The 26,034-nt window shown below is 41.7% G+C and overlaps 1 protein-coding gene across 7 annotated transcripts in view; it reads left to right on the forward strand.

The window, feature by feature from the left end:
• Window positions 1-26,034, forward strand: part of LOC130200330 (protein bicaudal D homolog 1-like) — a 61,618-nt gene that overhangs the window by 4,706 nt on the left and 30,878 nt on the right. For 6 of the 7 annotated variants that reach the window (XR_008832989.1, XR_008832988.1, XM_056424534.1 and 3 more), the window contains exons 3-12: window positions 3,845-4,057; window positions 5,108-5,260; window positions 5,919-6,223; window positions 7,196-7,331; window positions 11,271-11,768; window positions 12,573-12,751; window positions 13,029-13,419; window positions 13,510-13,704; window positions 15,062-15,213; window positions 16,892-17,102. Coding sequence is in view for 5 of the 7 variants with exons in the window: in XM_056424534.1 (XP_056280509.1) it covers window positions 3,845-4,057; window positions 5,108-5,260; window positions 5,919-6,223; window positions 7,196-7,331; window positions 11,271-11,768; window positions 12,573-12,751; window positions 13,029-13,419; window positions 13,510-13,704; window positions 15,062-15,213; window positions 16,892-17,102 (2,433 nt within the window). In the remaining 2 variants the exon portion in view is untranslated. Of the gene's footprint in view, window positions 1-3,844; window positions 4,058-5,107; window positions 5,261-5,918; window positions 6,224-7,195; window positions 7,332-11,270; window positions 11,769-12,572; window positions 12,752-13,028; window positions 13,420-13,509; window positions 13,705-15,061; window positions 15,214-16,891; window positions 18,829-26,034 lie in introns of those variants that run through there. The other variant, XM_056424530.1, reaches the window with a different exon arrangement.

Here is a 26,034-nt window from a genome sequence, read left to right on the forward strand (position 1 = left end):
GACTTAGTGTAGGCTTATGTAGTGTTTATGACATAGTGTAGGCTTATGTAGTGTTTATGACATAGTGTAGACTTATGTAGTGTATGACTTAGTGTAGGCTTATGTAGTGTATGACATAGTGTAGACTTATGTAGTGTATGACATAGTGTAGGCTTATGTAGTGTTTATGACTTAGTGTAGGCTTATGTAGTGTTTATGACTTAGTGTAGACTTATGTAGTGTATGACATAGTGTAGACTTATGTAGTGTATGACTTAGTGTAGACTTATGTAGTGTATGACATAGTGTAGACTTATGTAGTGTATGACATAGTGTAGACTTATGTAGTGTATGACTTAGTGTAGGCTTATGTAGTGTATGACTTAGTGTAGGCTTATGTAGTGTATGACATAGTGTAGACTTATGTAGTGTATGACTTAGTGTAGGCTTATGTAGTGTGTACAGCGGAGTGTAGCATCTACAGCGTAGTGTATGACTTAGCTGTGCTTACGATGTGTGAATGTCAGCTACTCCTGATGGACAGGTGGCACCTTTCATTTTAGCTCCTCCCATCAACGCATGAATACGTGTGAATGGGTGAATGATGACGCGTAGTGTGAAAGCACTAGAAAGGTGCTCTACAAGTACAGTCCATTTAGTGATCCTATTTTTGCATATTTTGGAACTTCTTCTCGATTGAACGTCTAAACAATGGTCCTTCAACGTCTTCATGTTGGCTGGGCTCTAACATGTAGAGCCACATTCTACAGTACCGGCACCTGCTTTCAGAGAGATCCATGAAGGAAAGTCAATGATTTGCAACCGTGTCAGCAGCAGTTAAGACAGAACGTGGTTCGTTCTCCTCAATCACTCGTCAGCGCCGCTCGAGAACCAATCGGCACGAACCAGCGATTCTTGCGTGAGGCCAGTGTTTCTAAGGAAAGAGGCCTTTGCTGTGTGTGTGTGCAAGGACGAGGAATGTGGTGACTACGGCTCGGCGGAAAGAGCGCGTCGTCCTTCGATCAGACGATCTGCGGTTTGAACCCCCGGGTTCACTGGTCCATGTCGATGTGCCCTTGGGCAATCCACTTGCCCCAGAATAGCTCCTGTAGGCCGTGCCCCGTCGGTCTGTGGATGGGTATGACACTGACAGTTTACAGCCTTTACTGTACATGCAGGTTGTATAAATGTGTTGAAAAACCCGTCTGAGTTTAGTTTAGTTTAGTTTATTAAGGATCCCCATTAGTCTACACCGTAGTGGAGACTATTCTTCCTGGGGTCCAGGCAAAAAAACAATACAAATACATAAAATGCAGTACAGCATGATCAATTATCACAAAAACACTTAGACTTAGAAAACAACATTTACATTAAAAGTAAAATAATAATCCCTAAATACCTTAAATACCTAAAATAATAACATAATCTACTATAATTTCCTTTCTGATTATTGCTGCCTTAAGTTCCCTTTTGAAATCACATTTATTTCTTGTTAGAGTCACACATGAGGGGAGCACATTCCAGTATGCAACGGCTCTGTACATGACTGATTTCTTAAGTAAGTCACACAGTATGGAGCCCAGCGAAAAGGTCGCTGTGGTTACTTCTGTTTAATATTAGCTCTTTATTCAAATCTCTCTTTCAAAGTCCAAGCAGGCTAGTTTTGAAAGATGACCGAGCGCTGACTTGGATGGAGACGGATGGACTTAAATTAGAGTGTGCACCATGGGTGTCATGTAAATACCCCCCACTATAATGAATGCCGTCTGTCACCTTTCCCCCTGAAGACAAAAGCCAGAAGTTAGTGGGTGGTAATGGTTTTTTTTGTCCATTGGGAAAGGGGCTTTAAAGGTCTAGTAATCTGTGCAGAGTCACCATAAAAAAAGACTTGACATGAAATGTTATATTGCTCTCCCAGAGTACAGTTGAAAGATAATTAGATCAGAACTTTGTTCATCCTGAAGCATACAGTACATGCAAGATACTCAGTGTTAAATACATGTGTACACAGTCTTGATATTAGATCAAATATACCTAAAATAAACTGAATTGAATTGAAATTGAATGTGTGTGAATGTTAGTTACTACTGATGAGCAGCTGGTACCTTAGCTCCTCCCATCAGTGTATGAATGGGTGTGAATGGGTGAATGATGACATGTAGTGTTAAAGAGCTTTGAGTGGTCAGAAGACTAGAAAAGAGAAATACAAGTACAGGTCCATCTACCAGGCTCGCCTGACAACAGCACAAAGCAGTCAGTGTAACGTCATTAAGTCGAGGAGAAGATATCAATATAAAGTTTGGGAACGTCGTCACAGTTTATGGACATTTTTTAGGCGCTAGTTTATTTGTGTTGGCTTGTGGTAACGTGGTCCCAGATCGTGTTCCTACAGTGTGTGTGATCTGAGCTCTCGTCCTCTGCTGGCTATGAATGCAACACGCTCAGAAGCACTTAGGGGCAGACAAGATGTCTGAAAGATGCATCTGCAAAAATATATTTGCACACACACACACACAGATGCATGCACGCACACAAAGAGTAGAGTGGACGTGGTGAATTATTGATTAAGTATGAGGTCATTGTGATTCAATGATGGTGAGAAGCCTATTTTACTGCAACTCTTATTTTGTAAACAAACTCATCTGGAGCGGAATACACGGTTTTACAGGGAAATGATCCACCAACTGACTGATGTTCGAGCACCAACATCATGATGTAAACACAGAGTCCAACTCCTCTCGGACTAAAAATAGGAAAACATATAATAAAAAAGAAAACGCAGTTCATAAATATCTTACATAGACATATCTAATAATTTATGTTTATGAGGAGTGTTTATAATAAATAAATAATGTTTCTGGTTGCTGTGGTGACCCTGTATTTTCTTCCTGAATGGAGATTTCAAATTCCTTCAACAGGATGTACAGGTTCCTGAACTGATGGTTTGGTTATGGGCTTTCTGAATAATATTGCTGGCAGTGTTGACTCTTTTTGTGAGCTTGCTTTTATTCCTCGCCCCTGTGTTTCCAATACTAGAATATGACGTTGCTATCTTGAGGGTATTCTCCTCAAGACTAAACCATCCTCAGAAGTCTTTGCGCCCATCAAAAGCTATTTTCATTTTCTGAAAGCAAACAATCTAGAAAAAGTGACACCGAAATTAAAGTTGCCGTCTCTACGGCTTAGACCTCAATTGTAGTTTTAGTTAGCGTTTTTCAAATTCACTGTCCCCCATATCCTCTGCGTACTTACGGAGGCTAAAGTTGCTGTCATAGATCTGCATTTCATTTGTACAAATGCAATACAAAACTAGAACGGGCACTCGGTAGAGCGCATACCTTCACATATCACAAGATTGGGCATTGAATTATGAACATTTTGGCATTAGTTGCATGCCAATTGGATAGAAATTGACCGCGCTATGGTAAAAAGAAGATTTTGACCTTTTCATGACCTTGACCTTGACATTTGATCCGATCGATCCCAAAATCTAATCAATTGGTCCCCGGATAATAACCAATCATCCCACCAAATTTCATGCGATTCGGTTTAATACTTTTTGAGTTATGCGAGTAACACGCATAAAAATAAATAAATACACTGCGATCAAAACATAACCTTCCGCATTTTCAATGCGAAGGTAATCAGCAAAGATACTTTGAAATTAAGAATACGGATTGGAAATCAATTATTATTGTTAACTGATCATTTCTATAAAGAAAGTTCTTGATCCATAGTTGCTGTTGACTTTGGTATCTTCTGATGTGCATTTGAATTTCTGACCATTCAGTGAACATTTATTCGAACGGTTCATCTCCCAATCATGTCCATGACACATTTCCTCCCCCTCTCCGTCGTGTTCCAGGCGTTCGGCCAGGCCTACTCCACCCAGCGCAAGGTAGCAGCAGATGGAGAAACCAACGAGGAGACGTTGCTGCAGGAGTCCGCCACCAAGGAGGCGTACTACATGGGCCGCCTCCTGGAGCTCCAGGCGGCGCTGAAGCTCAGCCGAGCCACCGCCTCCACCGCGCAGGCCGACAGCGAACACCTGAGCACACTGCTGCAGGAGCTGAGGGAGGTACAGAACATCATATCAGTTCAGAGCCAGCTGCTCCTGAGGCGCAGTGGTAGAGCGTCCTCCAGACAGCTTTTTTTAAATTAGGGTCCGAGCGACAGACGAAGTCTGTCCGAGAGGACCCTATTGAAATTGTTAGGGGTATTATTCTTCTTCCGCTTTTTATTTTTGAACATTGGGGGCATATTGGGGGTACGTATCATACCCCAAAACTCACCAAATTTGGCGAGCTCGTCAGGTTTGGTGAAAATAGACGGATGACATGGACCTCGAAATTCGGCTTTCAAAAATTGCTCTCTAGCGCCGCCTCAAAGTTTGACCGGCGACGCCCCTCACCCAGTATGTTCAAATGACTAGTTCTTTGTTATACAAGTCCACTTGGACCTGCTCTACAAAAAAGCCTCTCAGGACCCTAAGCTCCGCCAACTGAAAAACGCATAATTGGCGTTTTCTCCAACACCCTGGGTCCGATTCATACCAAACCTATTGGAGATAATGATGATTGAAGCTATATCATCTAAGATGTCTAATCTTTTTTTAATTTTTAACTTTTTAATTTGGAAAGATTGACACACACATAACACAGTAAACATGTACTTTAACTGAAATTTCCATTGTTTTTCATCTTTTTATTGACATATACCAACAGATAACAAACCCACCCCTCCCACTGGCACGCCCACCGAGAGGAACGGGAAAATAAATACAAACAAAATAGATACAAAGAGTTGACTTTATTTCGCCATCCACATATCTGATACATCTGTATGTAGACACACCTGCCTGACTCTCCAGAGTAAATACACAGTCATTACATCACACAATATATCCAGAAATTAAATGACAGTAGAATTGGCCAGTAGGCAGAAGCCAGAGTGCGCAAATTGTTTATGTATCTCCAGTCGGCTTTTGTTGACCATTTGGTTTCCTATGCGTTGTGTTGAGTCCTTCACCCAGTCACTTTTACACTGATTCCAGTCACTTGTCACGGGGTTACCTGTGGCGTCAACAGCATGCAGCTCCAGCTCTGTCATCCCTGAACTGTCTCAGCAGAGTAACGAGATGTTGGAGTTGCAGCGCAGCCGGATGCGAGAGGAGATCCGGGAGTACAAGTTCCGAGAGTCTCGACTGCTCCAGGACTACACCGAGCTCGAGGAGGAGAACATCACGCTGCAAAAACTGGTGTCGACGTTGAAACAGAATCAGGTAAAGATGATTCACACACACACACACACACACACACACACACACACACAGACAGACACACACACTGAGCTACTCAACACAGTCAGAGATTTGTGAAGAATGCCAAGTATGTTTTTTTTTCCAATGTGGATATTTTTATTCTTACAATGTCTCACAGGTTTGAGTTCTTCCCCTACAATATCGATCTCCTCTCATACACCATAACAAGATTGCTTGTGGGATTGCCCAAAAATAAATACATTTGCTAATATTTTGACTGATATTGCAATTACAATTTGTGATATCAGAAGATAATTCATTTTCATTGCAAAACAATCACATGATTATGGAGATGTTTTTTGCAGGGATCTGTAACAAACACATATGTTTTCTTAAGTCTGTAAAATATTAATGTGTAGGCCAGGACATTTCCATAATTAATTAAAAATGGTATTTCAAGGAATTACAAGGAAATATATCCAGTACATTTATTAGTTCTCCAGGATGTAAACACGACTTTATTTATTTACAAGAAAGCTTCAACAGGGCCCCTATGATACGACCCACATAGCGACTGTTCTAATGCAGATAAGGAACTTCATGTTCGTGATACCGTACTTTAGCGATCCAGTCTCTAGATCTCATCCCGTTGGTATCTGTCGCTCCATCCCTGGCTCAGGTGGAGTATGAAGGTCTGAAGCATGAGATCAAGGTCCTGGAGGAGGAGACCGAGCTCCTCAACAGCCAGTTGCAGGACGCGCTGCGTTTGAAGGACATCTCAGATAACCAGCTGGAGGAGGCGCTGGAGTCTCTGAAGAGCGAGCGCGAGCAGAAGAACCACCTGCGCAGGGAGCTGGTCCACCACCTCAGCATGTGTGACGTGGCCTACACCGGCAGTGCCCACCTGACCTTCACCTCGGCTCCGCCCAGCGGCACCGGCACACCGACCGCTCTGCTCTCCCCGAACGCAGAAGAGACAATGAGGTGGGGTGGAGCACGCCTCAGAAAAATGATGTTGAAAGGAAGAATTTAGCATTTTCATTGCTGGTGATTCTTGAAAATAGTCAACTCCTACAAGTCTCATGGGAATGCATTATATCTAAATAATTAGCTTTGCTTTATTTTGTAAATAGTTCAATATTACATTTTATTTATATTGCCTAATTTCACAATCACGATCTGGATCAAGAGTGGGCTTCTTCAGGAGAGGTTTAATTACAGCTACTTTAAAGGACTGTGGTATATTACCTGTTAGCAAAGACACATTGATAATATCTAGTAGAGAGGTACTAATTAAAGGTAATACTTTGAAGGACTGTGGTACATTACCTGTGTTAAAGACGGATCATGAACTTCATCCACCAAGGCAACTTGTTTTTGGGGAAGTGACAATAACTAAATATATAAAAAATATTCAGCTATAACATTTTGTAAATAGGCCGTGCTCGTTGATGATTGTATAGTGTTATTAAAGGTCCTGTGTGTAAAATGTAGTGGCATGGAGCAGTGAGGTTACATATTGGAATCAACTGAGCAATTCAATTCAATTCAGTTTATTTGTGTAGCCCATTTTCACAAATTAGAAATTTGTCTCAGAGTGCTTTACAATCTGTACACATAGACATCCCTGACCTTTGACCTCACATCGGATCAGGAAAAACTCCCAAATAATCCTTCACGTGGAAAAAAAACTCTCAGCCAGCTCACCCCTCTCTTTCCAAGCGTGTCGGTCAATTACGGTGGCCTTCAGATAAATGCAAGGTGACGGACTTCCATCTTCAGCTGGTTCATCATCTACTTCCGTCAATAGATACTCCTAGATCCCACACATTGGGCTTTTAAGCGTTGGCCTGCACCCTGGTACTCTGGTTATATCTCTCTATCTTTCTATACATAACTTGTGGGAAGCAATGTATCTTCTTGATTTTAGAGAAGTACTCTACTCTGCTCCATCAGGCTCAACGGCCACCAAGGTGGAATTGGAGCCGGGTCGATGTCCAGAGCGAATGGAGAGTGCCGAATGGTGACGTCTGATCTCTTCAACGAGATGAACTTGACGGAGATCCAGAGGCTCAAGCAGCAGCTGATAACGGTGAGTCTGCTCTCTAATCAACTATCTAGGAAGTTTTAAGTCATGATTTTAAAAATGACACTGATTAGCGATCCAGTTTCTTGATTTCATCTCGTTGAAATCTGTTGCTGGTTCAGGTTGAGTATGAAGTCGTGGCCACTCTGCTACTGCTACCTTCTAAAGTCTGTCGCCTCACAGCAAGAGGGGCCTGGGTTCAAATCCCAGTCCGGGCGGTCCTTCTGTATGGGGTTTGCATGTTCTCCCTGTATCAGCATGGGTTCACTCTGGGTTCTTCGGCTTCTTTCCACAGTCCGAAGACATGCAGCTCAGGTTAATTGGACTCTAGATGTCCCATAGCTTTGAATGAGAGTGAATGGTTGTCTGTCTCGATACGAGCCCTGAGATAAACTAGAGACCGGTCCAGGTGAACCCGCCTGAACCCAATGTCAGCGCCCTGCCACCCTAAATTGGATAAGAGGTTTGGAGTTTGTTTACTTTTTTATTATTATATATTTGCTGTTTGATATGATATGATATACCTTTATTCGTCCCACAGTGGGGAAATTTCAAAAATCACAGCAGTGGTGCACATCAGAGCATCAATGAAGATAAATATAAAACACAAAACTAAATACTAATACTAATACTAAATATACAGGGGGGGAAACAAAGTAAAGTGCTGAGTTTGCCAGGATCTCCAGCGTGTTGTGCAGCCTGACAGCAGCAGGAAGGAAGGACTTGTGGTTCCTCTCCCTCAGACACCGGGGAGGAATCAGGATATGATGAATCAGTTTGATTAGATTATTTAATTTTGTTCCTGTTTACTTTTTTCGTTGCACGATCCCTGTTGCTGTCCCCACTGTGGGGCTATCTTATTACATCCTATAAGAGAGCACCAAGACCACGAAGTACTCTAAACAAGATTCCGAAAAATCCTGTAACTTGTAACGAGTGAGGAGTCAAGAACGTGACGACATAAAAGCTTGCATCCGTTTTTAAAGATGCTTGATAAAAGAATGATTGAAGGACTCTGCTCAGAGAGCCCTGTCTGGGAGTCAAGACACAATGAGGACCGCTGTGAGGAGCACAAGGCTTTTGACTAGAATTATGGCATGACGGACCTTTTAACGGAGCATCTGGCTCAACATGTCGCAGCTTCCCCCCCCAGATCAGATATCAGATATCCTCCAATGGGCTGTATTGACCACTCCTCCAGAGCACCAGGGCTCATCTGCTCCAAGCTTCTTATGCAAAGCTGAACCTCAAAAGTCGAAGCAACACACACACACAGCAAAACGGTCGATCCAAGGCGAGGCCATTGCTGCCACTGCGCCTCAACACGCTCCAGTTCCAGTGCCTCCTCTTCCCCCAACGAGATACGACCGAAACACAACTGCCCTCTAAAAAGAAAAAAGACCGACCTTCAAGAATGATCAATTACCGAGGCGCTAGCGGTGATATGCCAGCATGACCTGTGTCAGGGAGTGGAATACTGATGATGTCATGCTTTTCCAGCTTCACAGCCAGTGCAAGCCTTTTTTTTAGGCAGCCTTGTCCATCCCTGGGGTACAGGACTGCACCGCAGACTGAGTGTCTCGTGGAGGTCCATCCCACAGATGTTTAGAACTGAGTCCCACACTCGTTCACATGTTGTGGGATGGGTTTGGGTAAGTAAAGGTGGATCTGGTGGCCTCACGAGACTGTGGCTCTCCATGAACCCACAAGACTTCACGTCTAAATATGGTGTTAGAACAATCTCATTAGTATTCACAAAACGCATGACAAGTTACGTAACTCATAAAACACAATGCACATGACTGCGATATCGCAGGATTCTCGCTTTAAACATAGATAGACTAGAATGGGCACTCGGTAGAGCGCATACCCTCACATATCACAAGATTGGGCATTGAATTATGAATATTTTGGCATTAGTTGCATGCCAATTGGATACAAATTGACCGCACTATGGTAAAAAGAAGATGTTGACCTTTTCATGACCTTGACCTTGACCTTTGACCCGATCGATCACGAAATCTAATCAAATGTTCCCCGGATAATAACCAATCATCCCACCAAATTTCTTGCGATTCGGTTTAATACTTTTTGAGTTATGCGAGTAACACGCATACAAATAAGTAAATAAATAAATACACGGCGATCAAAACAGAACCTTCCGCATTTTCAATGCGAAGGTAATAAGAATTTTACGCCATCTACAGAAGAAGTGAATGCTGCAGGCATTTCGTTCTCTGACAAAGGCACATTTTTGCACATCTTTTCGTGAAGCATTTTCTAAAGGGTGTCAGATGACTGTGCATTCTCTTGGTGGTCTCCATTTTGAGCAGATAGCAGGTTAATAATCGAGTAGACTCCTCTTTAATATGCTCTGCTGTTTGAATAATTCACTCTGACAGACAGTATTCCCAATGCATGTCTCTCACTTTGTCTTCGCCTCTCACACATAGTTGCACATTCAGTCTTTCTACCTCTCTCTCATAATTCAATTCAAATCAGTTTGTTTTATATATCCCAATATCACAAATTACGAGTTTGCCTCAGAGGGCTACGACATCCCTGACCTTTGACCTCACATCGGATCAGGAAAAACTCCCAAACAACCCTTTCACGGGGAAAAAATGGAAGAAACCTTTTCCTGGGACCTCACATTGGATCCGGATCATACCTTCCCAAACTCTCATAACCAGTTACGAAGTATATCAGATCATGCTCAAGTAACTTGGAGCTCTGTATTGTGCTCGTTGGATCCATTCTTCCATGTGTATGTGCTTCCGCTTGGGATCCTGTCGGTGTAACCCCATCCATTGCCGCTCCCTGCTAATAGGATGGGCTGCAGGAAGAGCTTATTTATATCTCGGCTGCCACATCACCCCATCGACCACTCTGGGTGTGTTTCTCAGCAGCTGTTGATGTCTCGGCTGCTCTGTTCAAATGTCAATTCATGTCTGTGCCACATTGTTATTTCTTTCCACCTGATGGAACCTGAACTATTGACTTAAATATGGGGGGGAAAGTGGGGTTCCATGCATCTTTTTGTTATATTGCAGTTCAAAACATCTGGTTCAGTGTAGGTTCCCAGTTGAAGCCTGATTGTGGAGGTGCTCCGTGTCTGAAGGTGGTGGAAAACCACATTTAACTGAGTGTTGTGCATTCGGACCTCCACTTCTCTTTGAAATGAATGAAGAGTGACACAATGCACGTGTGTGCAACTTTCTGATGGTACTGGTGGTACAACTAGAAAAGTGCAATACAAGTACACGTCCATTTACCATTTTTCCATTTTCTCAAATGATAGATTATGAATTAGTAGGATGGATACTTGTACCACTGTTTCTACTCTTAATATATGGGTATATAATAGTGGTTTTAAAGTTATGTACACCATTGCATACTAAAGGAGTTTTCCTCTACACAGTTATCTTGAGAGTGTGTGTGTGAGGGCTAACGCATGACAAACATGCTTAAAGCTTCCTTTGAAACCCTCCTTCCTCAGGGATCTGTCTTTTCCTGCTCTTTGCTTTGTCTCTTGTTTACTGTCACTAGCTACTCATCACGGGTGTGGCATTCTATTCAATTCAGTTTTATTTTTTATTGACCAAAATCACAAATTGGAGGTATTCGTCTCACTGGCTGTTGTGGCCTCTTGCAGATACTGTGAACATCCAACAGGTTCCATGTGACTGAGGCAGACCTGACGAGCTTCCATTAGCAGATATACGATACATAACAATTACCGGATCCAGATTTCTCCATTTGATTATTGCGATAGATCAATCAGTGCCAACGTTCTGTAATCTGAACCGTGCCTTTGCAAAAACTACCTTTCAGAAGACTCAAATGACAATAACAATTGATTTTAAAATTGCAATAATTGAAGATGAAGCAGCAGAATGTGATTTGGAAAAAAGTTCGACCTAATCTTGTTGCTGCCTCCTTCAGGTTGAACGTGAGAAAGTTTCACTGATGACCAGTCTGCAGGAGTCCCAGACGCAGCTGCAACACACCCAGGGAGCCCTGAACGAGCAGCACGAGAAGGTCCTCCGCCTTAGCCAGAGAGCGACTGCCCTCCGCCGCCTGCATCGAAGGGCACACCTCAACCAGGAAGCCCATGTCAGCGCCACCTCCCAGCTCCACCCGGAGGCCATGATGGAGTCTGAAGAGGAGGGAGGAACTGTGGAGGAGGACAGGAGTGAGACACTCAACAAAAGTCTGGCGTTTTCATACCAGACCCCTGGTCTGGAGATCCTGCAGTGCAAGTACCGTGTTGCTGTGACCGAGGTGGTGGAGCTGAAGGCGGAAGTGAAAGCACTGCGCGACAGACTGGCTCAGTGCGTCGAGGGGGCGGCCGAGGAGAAGCCGAGGCGGAGCGTTCAGCTCCAGAAGCTGGAGAGGCAGGTCGCCTCATTAGAGAAGGGCTGCCGAGAGAGCCGGGAGAAGGTAAACAGCGCGTCATAAAATGTCACGTCGACTATAATTTTTTTAAAAAAGATTTATTTTTATTAAGATTTTTTTTACAGGATATTTATGGTGAAATAGCCAGCATTTACAGTTTGTTATACTGAAATTCTTATTTTCAAAAAGAAAATACACAAATGTATAGACTTATAGAAACACCACACAAGGATGATGTTTTTTTTAACATCATAAGATGAAAACAAGGAGAAAACTAGAATGGGCCCTCGGTAGAGCGCATACCTTCGCATATCACAATATTGGGCATTGAATTATGAACATTTTGGCATTAGTTGCATGCCAATTGGATACAAATTGACCGTGCTATGGTAAAAAGAAGATTTTGACATTTTCATGACCTTGACCTTGACCTTTGACACGATTGATCCCACAATCTATTCAAATGGTCCCCGGATAATAACCAATCATCCCACCAAATTTCATGCGATTCGGTTTAATACTTTTTAGTTATGCGAGTAACACTCATACAAATAAATAAATAAATACACGGCGATCAAAACATAACCTTCCGCATTTTCAATGCAAAGGTAACAAAACAAGACAAAACAAAACAAAAATATTACACAAACTTTTCCCCATCCCACCCCCTCCCTTGTATGGCTCTCAATTTCCTTTCATTTATATATCTACACAGTCTTTATACAGTTTACATACACCCATCCATACACTTTTATATCTACATAAACCAATATATTCACAACATATACATCATATATAACTGTTCTATTGGAATTATTGAGGTCAGGATTTCCTCTCCTCTTCTCTCAGACGTCGAGTCTGGAGTTGGAGTTGCAGACGGCTCAGTCAGCAGCCAATGAGAGCCAGGGTGTGTTGAACGCAGCTCAGGATGAGTTGGTGATGCTCAGCGAGGAGCTCGCCCAGCTCTACCACCACGTCTGTCTGTGCAACAACGAGACGCCCAACCGCGTCATGCTGGACTACTACAGGTCTGACTGTTGTTTTATTCGTAAGAAGCAGAAGGTTTCTCAAAGTGACCGTGATGGAGCCTGCATTATAGAGAGGACTGCAGGCTATTCAATATATTGTTATAATCTTTCATGATGATTTTAACGTTTATATCGGGTCTTGGAGTATTTTGAAAAGCTCTATATAAAGCAAATGTCGTATTTTTTAAATTTTTGCAGCGCCGTCTGAATCTGGATGCAGATATTAAAGGTTCTTCAGGTCAATAAAACCTCATTTACTTGTTTTGTTTACATCTAGACAAGGCAGAGGGCTCCGGGGCCTCAGTGCCAGCCTCAAAGCCATGTCTTCTGACACCAGCAAAGTCTTCCTCACACCACGCCTTGCCAGGCGGCTGGCCGCCGTTGTTTCGGCAAACTTAACCCCCGGGGGGTCGCGAAGCCCCTCGCAGTCTCCGTCCAAGGAGCCCTTATCTGGCGAGGGAAGGGTAGAGGACAAGAAGGAGGACAAGGAGGGCCTGCAGGCGTCGTCTGAGCAGAGCCCGCCGCCCAGCACGCCTCCAACCCGCTCGCCCAGCATCAGTGCCTCTTCGTCATCGTCGTCGTCATCATCTCCCGCCCTGGAGCCAGCTGGTGAGCTGCGTCGGGAGCCCATGAATGTCTACAACCTCAACGCCATCATCAGAGAGCAGGTACAACGATGGCGTTCCCGTTCCTCTTCCCTCCTCTCTTTCCGTCCTCTCGTCTCGTCTCCTCACCTCCTCTCCCCTCCCCTCCCCTAGGTGAAGTACCTCCAGCGGGCAGTGGACATGTCTCTGCAGCTGTCTCGACAAAGAGCTGCAGCCAGGGAACTGGCCCCTCTGCTGGACAAGGACAAAGAGAGCTGCTTGGAGGAGATCCTGAAGCTCAAATCTCTGCTCAGCACCAAGAGGGAGCAGATCGCCACCCTCAGACTGGTGCTCAGGGCGAACAAACAGGTGAGACGCACGATGCGGACGTGTGACGAGTGGATTCAATGATACTGACATGAATCATCACATTTTGGACTGTGAAACATGTTGTGAAAATGTTTTGGTTATGATTGTTGGTTCGACATTCAGACAGTCTGTATCAAAACTGTCATAAATATGTTTCCTCACCCTGACCCCATGTGAAATCCAATAATGCTGGAATAAAAGAGTCAGCGACAGAGTATGGATGGAGTATTGAGAAGCACAAACCAGTAAATGCTGTACAGCAGTACTGCAACAATATCCATCCAGTTTATTTTGTACAGCCCACAATCACAAATGACAAATGTGCCTCAGAGGGCTTTACAATCTGTTCACATACGACATCCCTGACCTTTGACCTCACATCGGATCAGGAACAACTCCCAAGAAACAGAAAAAAAGTGAAGAAACCTACAGGAGAGCAACAGAGGAGGATCCCTCTCCAGGACAGACAGAAGCAATAGATGTCATGTGACCAGAAGGAACAGAGTTACATAAACATCTAATGAATATGACCAAAATTATGAATAACTAGAACGGGCACTCGGTAGAGCGCAAACCTTCGCATATCACAAGATTGGGCATTGAATTATGAACATTTTGGCATTAGTTGCATGCCAATTGGATAAAAATTGACCGCGCTATGGTAAAAAGAAGATTTTGACCTTTTCATGACCTTGACCTTTGACCCGATCAATCCCAAAATATAATCAAATGGTCCCCGGATAATAACCAATCATCCCACCAAATTTCATGCCATTCGGTTTAATACTTTTTGAGTTATGTGAGTAACACGCATACAAATAAATAAATAAATACATAAATAAATAAATACACGGCGATCAAAACATAACCTTCCGCATTTTCAATGCGAAGGTAATGAGTAGTAGGCATGTTCCAATATCCAGATTTCGACAATCAATGAAACAAAAGGACTGTTTTATATAATTTCTCCCCAAGGAACGTGTGCATCAGTGACACAATGCAGAGGATACAGCTCACATAGTGGACTGAGAACACGTCAACCAGGACAGGAAACAGAACTCTGATGGACCTGCATTCAATTAGATCTACACACAGTGCAAACTATTACACTGCCACACTGATTCCGCCTGTTTCAAGAGTCACTTCCTGTACTGAGTACTAAAAACTCACTTGCTGTAAGCATCTACTGCACTCCTGGCACTATAAAGCAAAGGTTTTTACAGCAGTGGATTTACAGCGAAGTCTGCGTGTGGTTAAGTGTGATAGTGGGAAGTAGACACTGAAGGAAGGAAAGTTAAATCAAAAACACTAGAATATACATGTGTGTAAGTCTATGTGTGTGTGTGTGTTCACCCAGACGGCAGAGGGGGTCCTGGCCAACCTGAAGAGTAAGTATGAGGCGGAGAAGTCCATGGTGACAACCACCATGATGAAGCTCAGGAACGAGCTGAAAGCCCTGAAGGAGGACGCTGCCACTTTCTCCTCTCTGCGGGCCATGTTCGCCACCAGGTCAGAGATGTAAAGAAATGCAATTAAAGTCCACAACTTCACATTTGATTCAGATTAATGACTGATGACGATGTGCGATGAGAAACACTTTTCTTGCAGTTCATCTCAGCTCTACTAAATTAATAAATGTCGCCTTATTCGTTGTATAAAGGGCTTTAAAAATGACTTTCTCTGTCATCATATATATATATCATATATATATATCTGATATATATATCAGATATATATATATATATATATCATATCATGTATATATATATATATATATCATATATATATGACATATCATATATATATATATGATATATATGTCATATATATATATATATATATATATATAGATATATATATATCATATATATATATATATATATATATGATATATATATATATATCTGATATATATATTTAAATATATATATATATATATCAAATGTATATATATATACATATGATATATATATATATGATATATATCATATATATATATATATATATATATATATATATATATATATATATATATACAGGACTGTCTCAGAAAATTAGAATATTGTGATTAAGTTCTTTATTTGCTGTAATGCAATTAATAAAACAAAAATGTCATGCATTCTGGATTCATTACAAATCAACTGAAATATTGCAAGCCTTTTATTCTTTAATATTGCTGATTATGGCTTACAGCTTAAGAAAACTCTAAAATCCTATCTCATAAAATTTGAATATTTCCTCAGACCAAGTAAAAAAGATTTATAACAGCAAAACAAAATCAAACATTTGAAAATGTGTTTCCAGGTGTTTCGAGTTAATTAGACGATTCAAGTGATTTGTTTAATACCCTACTAGTATACTTTTTCATGATATTCTAATATTTAGAGATAGGATATTTGAGTTTTCTTAAGCTGTAAGCCATAATCAGCAATATTAAAAGAATAAAAGGCTTGGAATATTTCAGTTGATTTGTAATGAATCCAGAATGCATGACATTTTTGTTTTTTTAATTGCATTACAGAAAATAAAGAACTTTATCACAATATTCTAATTTTCTGAGACAGTCCTGTATATATCATATATATGATATATATATATATATATATATATATGATATACTGTATATATATATCTGATATATATAAATATATATATATGATATACTGTATATATATATATATATATATATATATATCATATATATCAGATATATATATATATATATCAAATGTATATATATCTATATATCATATATATGATATATATCATATATATATATATCATATGTATATATATACATATGATATATATATCTGCAAATATATATCTGATATATATATATCATATATATATATGATATACTGTATATATACATCATCATATATCTCATGTGACACTTATTTATTACCCATTAGCCAATCAGAACTCTTGTACTGTCATTGCCATGTAATAATTCATATTTATTCATCAGGAAAATGTAAGCTAGCTGTCTAATCCTGCCCAGAGGAGACGCAGGTCGAGGACCGCGTAGGCATGATTAGTGTAATGCTGCTTATGTTTCAACTCTGTCATTCAAGATTTTTCGCGATGGGTGCCCTTTTTTTGGGGGGGTTTGAGCACCCGCCCCCCAAAATGTCTGTGCGCGTGCCTGGTCATGATCCAACCTGTTGAACCTCGCTCTCCTCAGGTGTGACGAGTATGTCACCCAGCTGGATGAGATGCAGAGGCAGATGATTGCGGCCGAAGACGAGAAGAAGACCCTGAACTCCCTCCTCCGGATGGCCATCCAGCAGAAACTGTCTCTCACCCAACGCCTGGAGGATTTGGCTTTCGATCAAGAGCAGACCCACCGCACCCGCGGGGGCAGGCTGAACCGCATGAAGACCAGCACCCCCAAAGTAAGTCCCCCGGCCTTGGCTTCGGCCTCCAACGTAGACAAAGGCTCCACTTCGGCCCCTGTCAGCCTCCCTCTTTCAGGCCTCCCTTGCCCTGTGTCGATGCTTCTCGATGATCCCACTCGGCCCCTTAGCCCGTCTGTGGTCAGTGCAGCTCTCGCCTCCCCGACGTCGCATATACCCCCTCGCGGTCCATCATCGGCGGCGGTCCCTCCATTCGATGGCCCTCCGGCACCAGACGGCCCCTCGTGTCTGGAGGTCCCTTCCTCTGCCTCGGTGCGGACCCCGCCCCCCACCCCTCTGAGGCTGGCTCACTCCCAGTGGAGCCTCGGGGTGCGGATGTTTGTGGTCGACTCCCACAGATTGAACGTCAACATGTCCCCCGCTCTGCCCCGTAGTTCCAGCCCCTCCTGGCACTACACCCCAGACTCTCATGCCTCTCCCCCACCCGCCACCACCACCACCACCACAAGACCGGCCCAACCTGGATCTGCCGCCTCCTCCCCCTACCGGTCCCCTATTCTCGGGCTCAGGCGCTCCGCATGGAGCCCTTCGCCCCGAACTCGGCCCTTGTCCGGCCTGACGCGCTCTTCCGTCCTCTACGCTTCTTCCTCGCCCTCCCCTTACTCCTCCACCCACACCTATTCCTCGACCTACTACAGCTCCTCTCCTACTTTCACCCCCTCTAGCTCCTACCTCACATCTGGCACCACCCCCTCCTACAACCACTCGACCAATTACACACCCCTCTACCCCAGATACTACAGTTCGTACAGGCCCCGGCACTGACCCGTACTCCAAACCCTTTAACGTAAGTGTTTTGAAGGCCTTTCCACCGGGCTCCTTATCGACATTAAAACCGCAACCTTTTGTTTGAGTCGGGGCTCACAGAGTGGTTTCCTGTGCCTACGCTTTGGCCAATGGGTTCTGAATGTTCAATGACTTTGCTCAGGGATTTGACAAAAGGAGCACAAGTGGCCTCGCCTTCCTTCTATTCCGAGACTGCCGATTGGTCCACAGGAGGACGTTAATAGAGACTTTTAAATGAGAGTTTTTAGCATTTAGGTTCTTCAGGTTGAGACCACACATGCATGAAGTGATGAAAACACAGAGACATTCGGACATTGACTGGACGTTTGGTGTTCACGTTCATAGGTTTGAATGAGGGGAATATGACACATTAAATACCGTCCTCTATATTCAATATAATATCCACTCTGAAGTGATTCTGTATACACAAACACTGTAAATCACATGTCTTTCAGTGCAAGCATCTGTTGGTGAGGTACTCGGTGCCGAAGGGTTCAGTATGATTCAAACAAATTAGGTTACAAGTCGAAACATGTCTGAAATGAAGTGTTGATCCCGGTTTCAAATGGACGCATTCTCGTCCTCGTAAGGGGGGAAATGATGATCCATGATCTGCGCTGAAGACTCATTGCTATTTTTCTTTTACACCTCTGCACATCTGGGAAGTCGGCATGTTTGTCAGATTGTCATTTCTAAAAGTTTGTCAGATGCAGCATCCTGAATTGCAACGTGGGATTGTTCGGGGAGGGTTCATCGAGCTTTGTTCGAAGCATACTGATTCCTGTAGTGTTCCAGCTTCGATTGCACAATCTCTCTTCACACACACACACTTGTATGATGAGACAGGTGTGGACAAGGAGCGGTGGACGAGTCACCAGAATGAAAATTCTTTATTTCTTGTCCAGGGTTGTTGCGTCAACTCAACACCAGCTGTCCATCTCTAGCTCCACCCAGTGGTGTGTTCTCATATAGTCATGTACTCAGCTATGCACGATCACGTTTGGATGCTCTTCTCCTGCAGACTCCCTCCCCCTCCTTTATCTGAAAGAGAGTGCATGCTGTATGGCAGGTCGTGGCAGGGAAAAACCTCAGAGAAGGAGAGCACTCAAACCTGACATGACTGAATATCATCATTGAGTCATTGGACAAGGGAGCATTGTGACTCAGAATTAATTTGGAGTTAGCTGTGATGATGTGAGAAAGGTCTCCAAATCCTCAACACTGACAGGCCTCCCTCCAAAGTCACTCCCCAAAAATGATGATCGTAAACAACCAACATGGCTGCTGTTAGCAGCTGGAAGACTGGTGAGGAACTATGAGTTTACAGCAGGCAGAAAGGCGGGGTGGGAGACGGGAAGGTAGCCCGTCCAATCATTGGGTTGAATGAAATAACTTTTAGTTTAGTTTAGTTTATTTTGATCAGCAAAATATACAAGAATCAAAATTCAACAAAAGAAGAAAAAGTACCGACCCGAAGGTCGAGGAGCTAGCTAATATTATAGTGTAACAAATATTAGATTATTTGATTGCTGTCATATGAAAATTTCAATAAAAAATAGCAAACATGTAGATGAAAAAATTAAGATGGTAACCAACCCTACCTTCAAGTTTATAAACCATTAAACAGCAATGTTAACCATTCATTTAAAAAAAAGAAAACCGGACAATTAGGAGGAAATCTTCAAGTCAAACTCCTCCAACATGTCATAAATTACAGCTCGTCTTCCTCAGAGCAAGATGCAAACCCACAAAGAAGATATGATAACAGTAATTTATCAATAAGTCCCATTCTCTTCTTCGTTGATGTTTGGACCTTATTAAACTGGACTTCTGTCTCTCACTGTCAATTCTAGCTCACTTTGATAATCACTACAGTGGTTTGGGTATTATTTCTCAAAATTACATTTAGTCAGAAACCATATGGTGAAATTAGGGACTAACAAACACATGATTCAAGAAAGTGCTACCACATAAAATAATCCACTTAGCATCTTTATATCCGCACTCTGACAGGAAGAGGAAGCGATTCAAAACTGTTCTGACACACCGTCATGGCTGACTTCAGCGCTGTCCTGGTGAACATCATGTTGCCTCCTGTGGCAAGAGGTCAAACTCTTGATCGCGACACTGCACCAAACTCAGGGAACGAGACGGACGCCTCATTCAACCAATAGGAGTCGACAACCAAACCAGAATGACTAATATCAACGGAAAGACCAGAAGAATGCGAGAAGATTGATATGCATTTAATCTGAGTGTTCAGTACAGAGAACATGCTGATTTGGTCGTGTTCCACTTTTAGTGGATTAGATCCCAAGTACCTTTTAACTGGTTTTAATATTGTATATAAATTGAGATGCAACTGCAGTGATGGTTGTTTTGCAGCCATTTTGCCGCCAGTTTCTCAAGACTACTTTAGTTATTTTCTGCTAAGTCAAACATTTCTGATATCTTTGACTTTGAGAATCAGAACAGGGCTGCTGTGTATGGAGGACTCAAAATGACTTAAGTATAAATAAATAAATAAATGCATGAATAAATATAGGAATAAATAAATGCTTGCATAAATGTATAAATAAATAAATGCTTAAATAAATGAAGAAATATGTGTGGACACATAAATAGAGATATAAATAAATGAAGAAATACAGAAATGTAGAAATACATGTATTTAATGATGTCCTGTTGAGTTATAACTTATATTTATTAATTTCTGTATTTATACATTTATTCTTGTATTTATTTATTTATACATTTATTTAGGCATTTATTTATTTATTCCTGTATTTATTTATTTATGCATTTTTTTTATTTATTCTTGTATTTATTCATGCATTTATTTATTTATTTATTGATACTTAACCCTTGTCTTGCCTTCGGGTCATTTTGACCCGATTCAATATTTAACCCTCCTGTCGCCTTCGGGTCAATTTGACCCGATTCAATGTTTAATGTCGGTGTTCTTTCGGGAGTCAACAAACAAACATAAAGTACCTCACACTTAAACTTGGAAAACAATATTAATTCTAATAATTTTCTGGAGATTTTAATAGCTGGGGTCATATTGACCTCAAGGGTAAAATATGTTAGTAAATATAAAGGTAACAGGAGGGTTAAACATTGAATCGGGTCATATTGACCCGAAGGCGACAGGAGGGTGAAACATTGAATCGGGTCAAATTGACCCGAAGGCAACACAAGGGTTAAGTCATTTTAAGTCCTCCATAGCTGTGATGGCTGTTCCCATTCTGCAGCCCTGTAATTCCAGTGCGGACGATGCACAGCAGGTCCAACTGAAAACACTCCTTCCAGCAACCGTTTTGTTTAAGTGGTTAACTAGCAAGCCAGTCACAGGTTCACCTCCACTTCTGTACTGGATGCTCGATTGATGTCCATCTTCTCGTTTTGACTTGAGGTGACGGCGAACTCATTTCTGAACTGGAAAAAAAATCATGTGAGATATATGATAGTTCTTGTTTCTGTGTGTGCCTTAAAGGGTCCTTATATAGCACCTACACAGTGTAGCCGAGTAGCAAATGTCTGGAAATAATGTGCTTTCTTCATTTTTCATTTCCACACCTAAATTGATGTTTTTGTGTGTATTTTTCACTGTCAGTGGGGATCATGACTCAGCTAATACATTCAACTGTCAGTAGATATTTTTTGAGTGTCGTCCAGAATACAGACTCGGCGAATACTTACCCACATCCCTTCAACTCTACTGCAATGTGCACCTTCCTTTTCCTTTTTGTGTCATTGGAACCTTTTGATGGTGACTTTTTTTTCTTTCCCGAACTATTCATTCAGACTATTACAAATGTCTGTTGACTTTGGTCAAAACATTGTAAATGTACACCCCTTTTTGCCTATAACATGAACGTTTCTTATTATGCAACATGGGGCAAAACCTCATTTGACAGGCATCGGTATTTTCCAAAAATTTCGGATTGGCTCCTTTGAAAAGTTGCATTTGCCATGACAGGTTCACATATTGCCCTTATTTTTATAACTCAAACCTTTAAAGCTCTTTGTCTCCTTTCATATTTTTAATGAGCAAATAGCAATTTCTGTATGCTAACTGCTTTGTTGATAATTTTGTAATAGTACATTATGAAAGAAGAAGTATGACCACAACATGTATTAGAAACACAGCGTCTCTCCCTGATCTTTAAAGGTTAGGGACATGTGTCAATTCAATCAGATAGTTAGTCGGACATTTACAATACTTCTGTTATGGGACCAAACCAGTGTTCTACTTGTTGAAACAATGAACACAGATCACATACCTTACTGCGCACAATTATTTTAAAGGATGCTGTATGGTTTCAGATTTTCCTTGCATCTCTGTCTCCCACATGGGCATTTCTGTCACTGAGTAGCTCATATAGTTTTCTATAGGAAAATGCTAACAATTAAAATCCATTTGCTTTTAGAAGCAATTCTTTGGAGAAAAACATCCCAAACTAGAACGGGCACTCGGTAGAGCGCATACCTTCGCCACATGTTGGCATTAGTTGCATGCCAATTGGATAAAAATTGACCGTGCTATGGTAAAAAGAAGATTTTGACCTTTGCATGACCTTGACCTTGACCTTTGACCCGATCGATCCAAAAATCTAATCAAATGGTCCCTGGATAATAACCAATCATCCCACCAAATTTCATGCGATTCGGTTTAATACATTTTGAGTTAGGCGAGTAACACGCATACAAATAAATAAATACACGGCGATCGAAACATTACCTTCCGCATTTTCAATGCGAAGGTAAAAATGGAAAGAGTTCGCGAAAAAAAAACTTGAATCGAAAATGTCGGAGTTGAGAAGCTCGACAAGTGGCGCTCGGCAAGTTAGCGCCTGAGTGCTGGTGACACTCACAGAGTCTGGCTGCACAGGAGACTCGGTGAAGATGGAAGAGCAGAGAGATGTTGGAGCCCCACAGGGAACTGTTCTGTCTCCCTTCCTCTTCACCCTGTACACCAGTGACTTCCAGTACAACACGGAGTCATGCCATCTGCAGAAGTACTCTGATGACTCTGCAGTGGTCGGGTGTATTAGGGATGGACGGGAGGAGGAGTACAGGGCAGTGGTGAGCGACTTTGTAAAGTGGGCCGATGAGAACCACCTGCGGCTGAACGTGGCCAAGACCAGAGAGATGGTGGTGGACTTCAGGAGGAAGGCGACAGCTCCTCCACCTCTGAGTGTCCTGGGAGTGGACGTGGACATGGTGGAGGAGGACCAGTACCTGGGCGTCTCCATCGACAGCCGACTGAACTGGAAGGCCAACATCAACGCTGTGTACAAGAAGGGGATGAGTCGACTCTTTTCCTGAGGAAGCTTCGATCCTTCAACGTGTGCAGCAAGATGCTGGAGTTATTCTACCAGTCGGTTGTGGCCAGTGTGCTGCACTTTGCCATTGTCTGCTGGGGGAGCAGCATCGGAGCCGGTGACACCAGCCGTCTCAACAAACTGGTTAGGAAGGCTGGCTCCATCATCGGCTGCCAGCTGGAGCACCTGGAACAGGTGGTGGAGAGGAGGACGTTGAAGAAACTTGTGTCCATATTGGACAACCCGGACCACCCTCTCCACCCGGACCACCCTCTCCACCACCTCCTACAGGGACAGAGGAGTACTTTCTCCAAACATCTCCTCACGCTCCGCTGCCACAAGGACAGATACAGGAGAACATTCCTGCCGGCGGCTATGAGGCTCTATAACAGATCACCTCTTGCCAGATCATAGTGTTGATCTGCACTTCACACATCTCATTTGTTTGCACTACACACATACACACACATTGCATTTCATTAGCTCTGCACTCATACACACACTTTGCTTTTTGCACTCTGTCTATATTTAATATTTTGTGTATTTGATTTGTCAGTGTTGTTGTGTGTTGTGTATGCATGTGTGTTGTATATTTACATATATATTTTGTTTTGTATTTTACTTTTATTTACTTGTATACTTCTATATCTTTCATCCCTGTTTCTTATATTTTGTGTTTTGTTTTTATTCTTGTGTGTTGCTGCTACTGTCACGACAAATTTCCCCTTGGGGATTAATAAAGTATATATCTATCTATCTATCTATCTATACTGGTTGACCCTTCGTAACATTAGTTTAAAACTGACTTAATCTAATACACTCTGGAGCTCATTTTGTTTTTGTTTGTTTTGTTTTATCAGAGCATTAAGAGCCATTTTAAAGGCTTCCGCCTGGAAAGAATACTGCAAAATTAAAGTGTTTTATACTTCACACCCGAACTGTTTCTTTTTTTACTTTTTAACTAATATAAGGAAGGAAACGTATGTTTAAAATATCTGAATCTGCTCTTTTGTTTGACAGAATATGATTTTACAGAGCAAACCAAATAATTACATGTCTAATTAATTAAACAATTAATTAATTAGCAAGTTATCTATTACAATGGTCGCACCAAAAACCATTTAAACTGCAGATTTTATTTTATTCTACCTCAAGCACTGGGTTTGTCGCCAACTTGTTTTTTGGCCATCGCCGTTTTGGTTTATTTGCAACAAGCATTGATACGACAGGGTGGAGCTAACTACAACACCGAACAATAAATAATGCGTTTTTATCTGACCAAAATGTAACTTTAATGAGGTGTGAAAGGGTTAAAGTAATAGACGAAAACTTGGACAAAACCCAGGGTGGACTAGCGAGCTGTCGGTAGCCCCGCCCTAAAGCATCCCCTGCTTTACGGTCTATTCTACTTTGACTTTCATAATGGAAAGAATGTTTGATTACATTTCATTATAAATGACGTCTATATTCATTTGAGACAGAAAAAGGTTAAGAAGTCGGTATTTAATTTATAAGTACACATGTTACTGTCCTGCAAATATTTCAGAATAAAAGCCTTGTATCAAGAAATGCTGTCCATGAAATGATGTTAAAGGATTTGAACCAGAAGCAGTTAATAATGAATCTAAACTTATTCTATGTCTGTGACATGTTCTATAGACATATAAACTGTGGTAATGTTCCTGGTATAACGTCCATGTACGATCTAAAGATTCCCAAGTCTCTACATTGGGAGCCCAAAGGATTTTTACATAAATAAGATGTATTGCCCAAAATGACAATTCTGAGGCTTTTTTATCCAACTTGAGCACCTAATTTTCATTAGAAGTTAAAAAATAAATTCCCATTGTTAATCCATTCATAAGTCAATTTATTTTCATTGAACAACTATCATATTTGTATGAGATATTTCTTGCCAGAGTAAATCATGTCTTTTTTTGTGACCCGCATAATGTAATGTTGTCCTGCCTTGTGTTCTCTGTTTTACAAATGTTGTGATCTGCTCAGTGACTGAAATGTTCCAGGATATAATGATGCAGAACATCATGTCAGCAATCATCTGTTGTTACTGACATTGTTACTCTGTGCTATTTGAATAACAAAGTAGTGAAATGACAAATAATGGGAGCCGGAAAAAAAGGGAAATTATTCACAAATATACAACGTTACAGTGATATGTTTGGAAATTGTCAGCATGATGTTGATATGTTTTAAGAATGAGCTAATCCACTAGTATTGTCTCATAAACACCACCAATAACACACCCTCAGACACGCGGTTCTCATTTCAAATGAACACCCAAGATTTTCGTTGTTGGGTTAATTCAAAATACACTGAAGTGTAAGGAACATCTGCCTTTATGTTGGTTGAGGTATAAGAAGGAAACCAGTGTGACCTCCTCTCTGTGATTCCCTTGCTCTGGCCACACAGATACAACTCAAACTAGAACGGGCACTCGGTAGAGCGCATACCTTCGCATATCACACGATTGGGCATTGAATTATGAACATTTTGGCATTAGTTGCATGCCAATTGGATAGAAATTGACCGTGCTATGGTAAAAAGAAGATTTTGACATTTTCATGACCTTGACCTTGACCTTTGACCCGGTCGATCCCAAAATTGAGGCAAATGGTCCCCGGATAATAACAAATCATCCCACCAAATTTCATGCGATTCGGTTTAATACTTTTTTAGTTATGCGAGTAACACGCATACAAATAAATAAATAAATAAATACACGGCGATCAAAACATAACCTTCCGCATTTTCAATGCGAAGGTAACAAACACAGGCGA

The sequence above is a fragment of the Pseudoliparis swirei genome, chromosome 10 (assembly GCF_029220125.1).
Source record: "Pseudoliparis swirei isolate HS2019 ecotype Mariana Trench chromosome 10, NWPU_hadal_v1, whole genome shotgun sequence".
Lineage (NCBI taxonomy): Eukaryota > Metazoa > Chordata > Actinopteri > Perciformes > Liparidae > Pseudoliparis > Pseudoliparis swirei.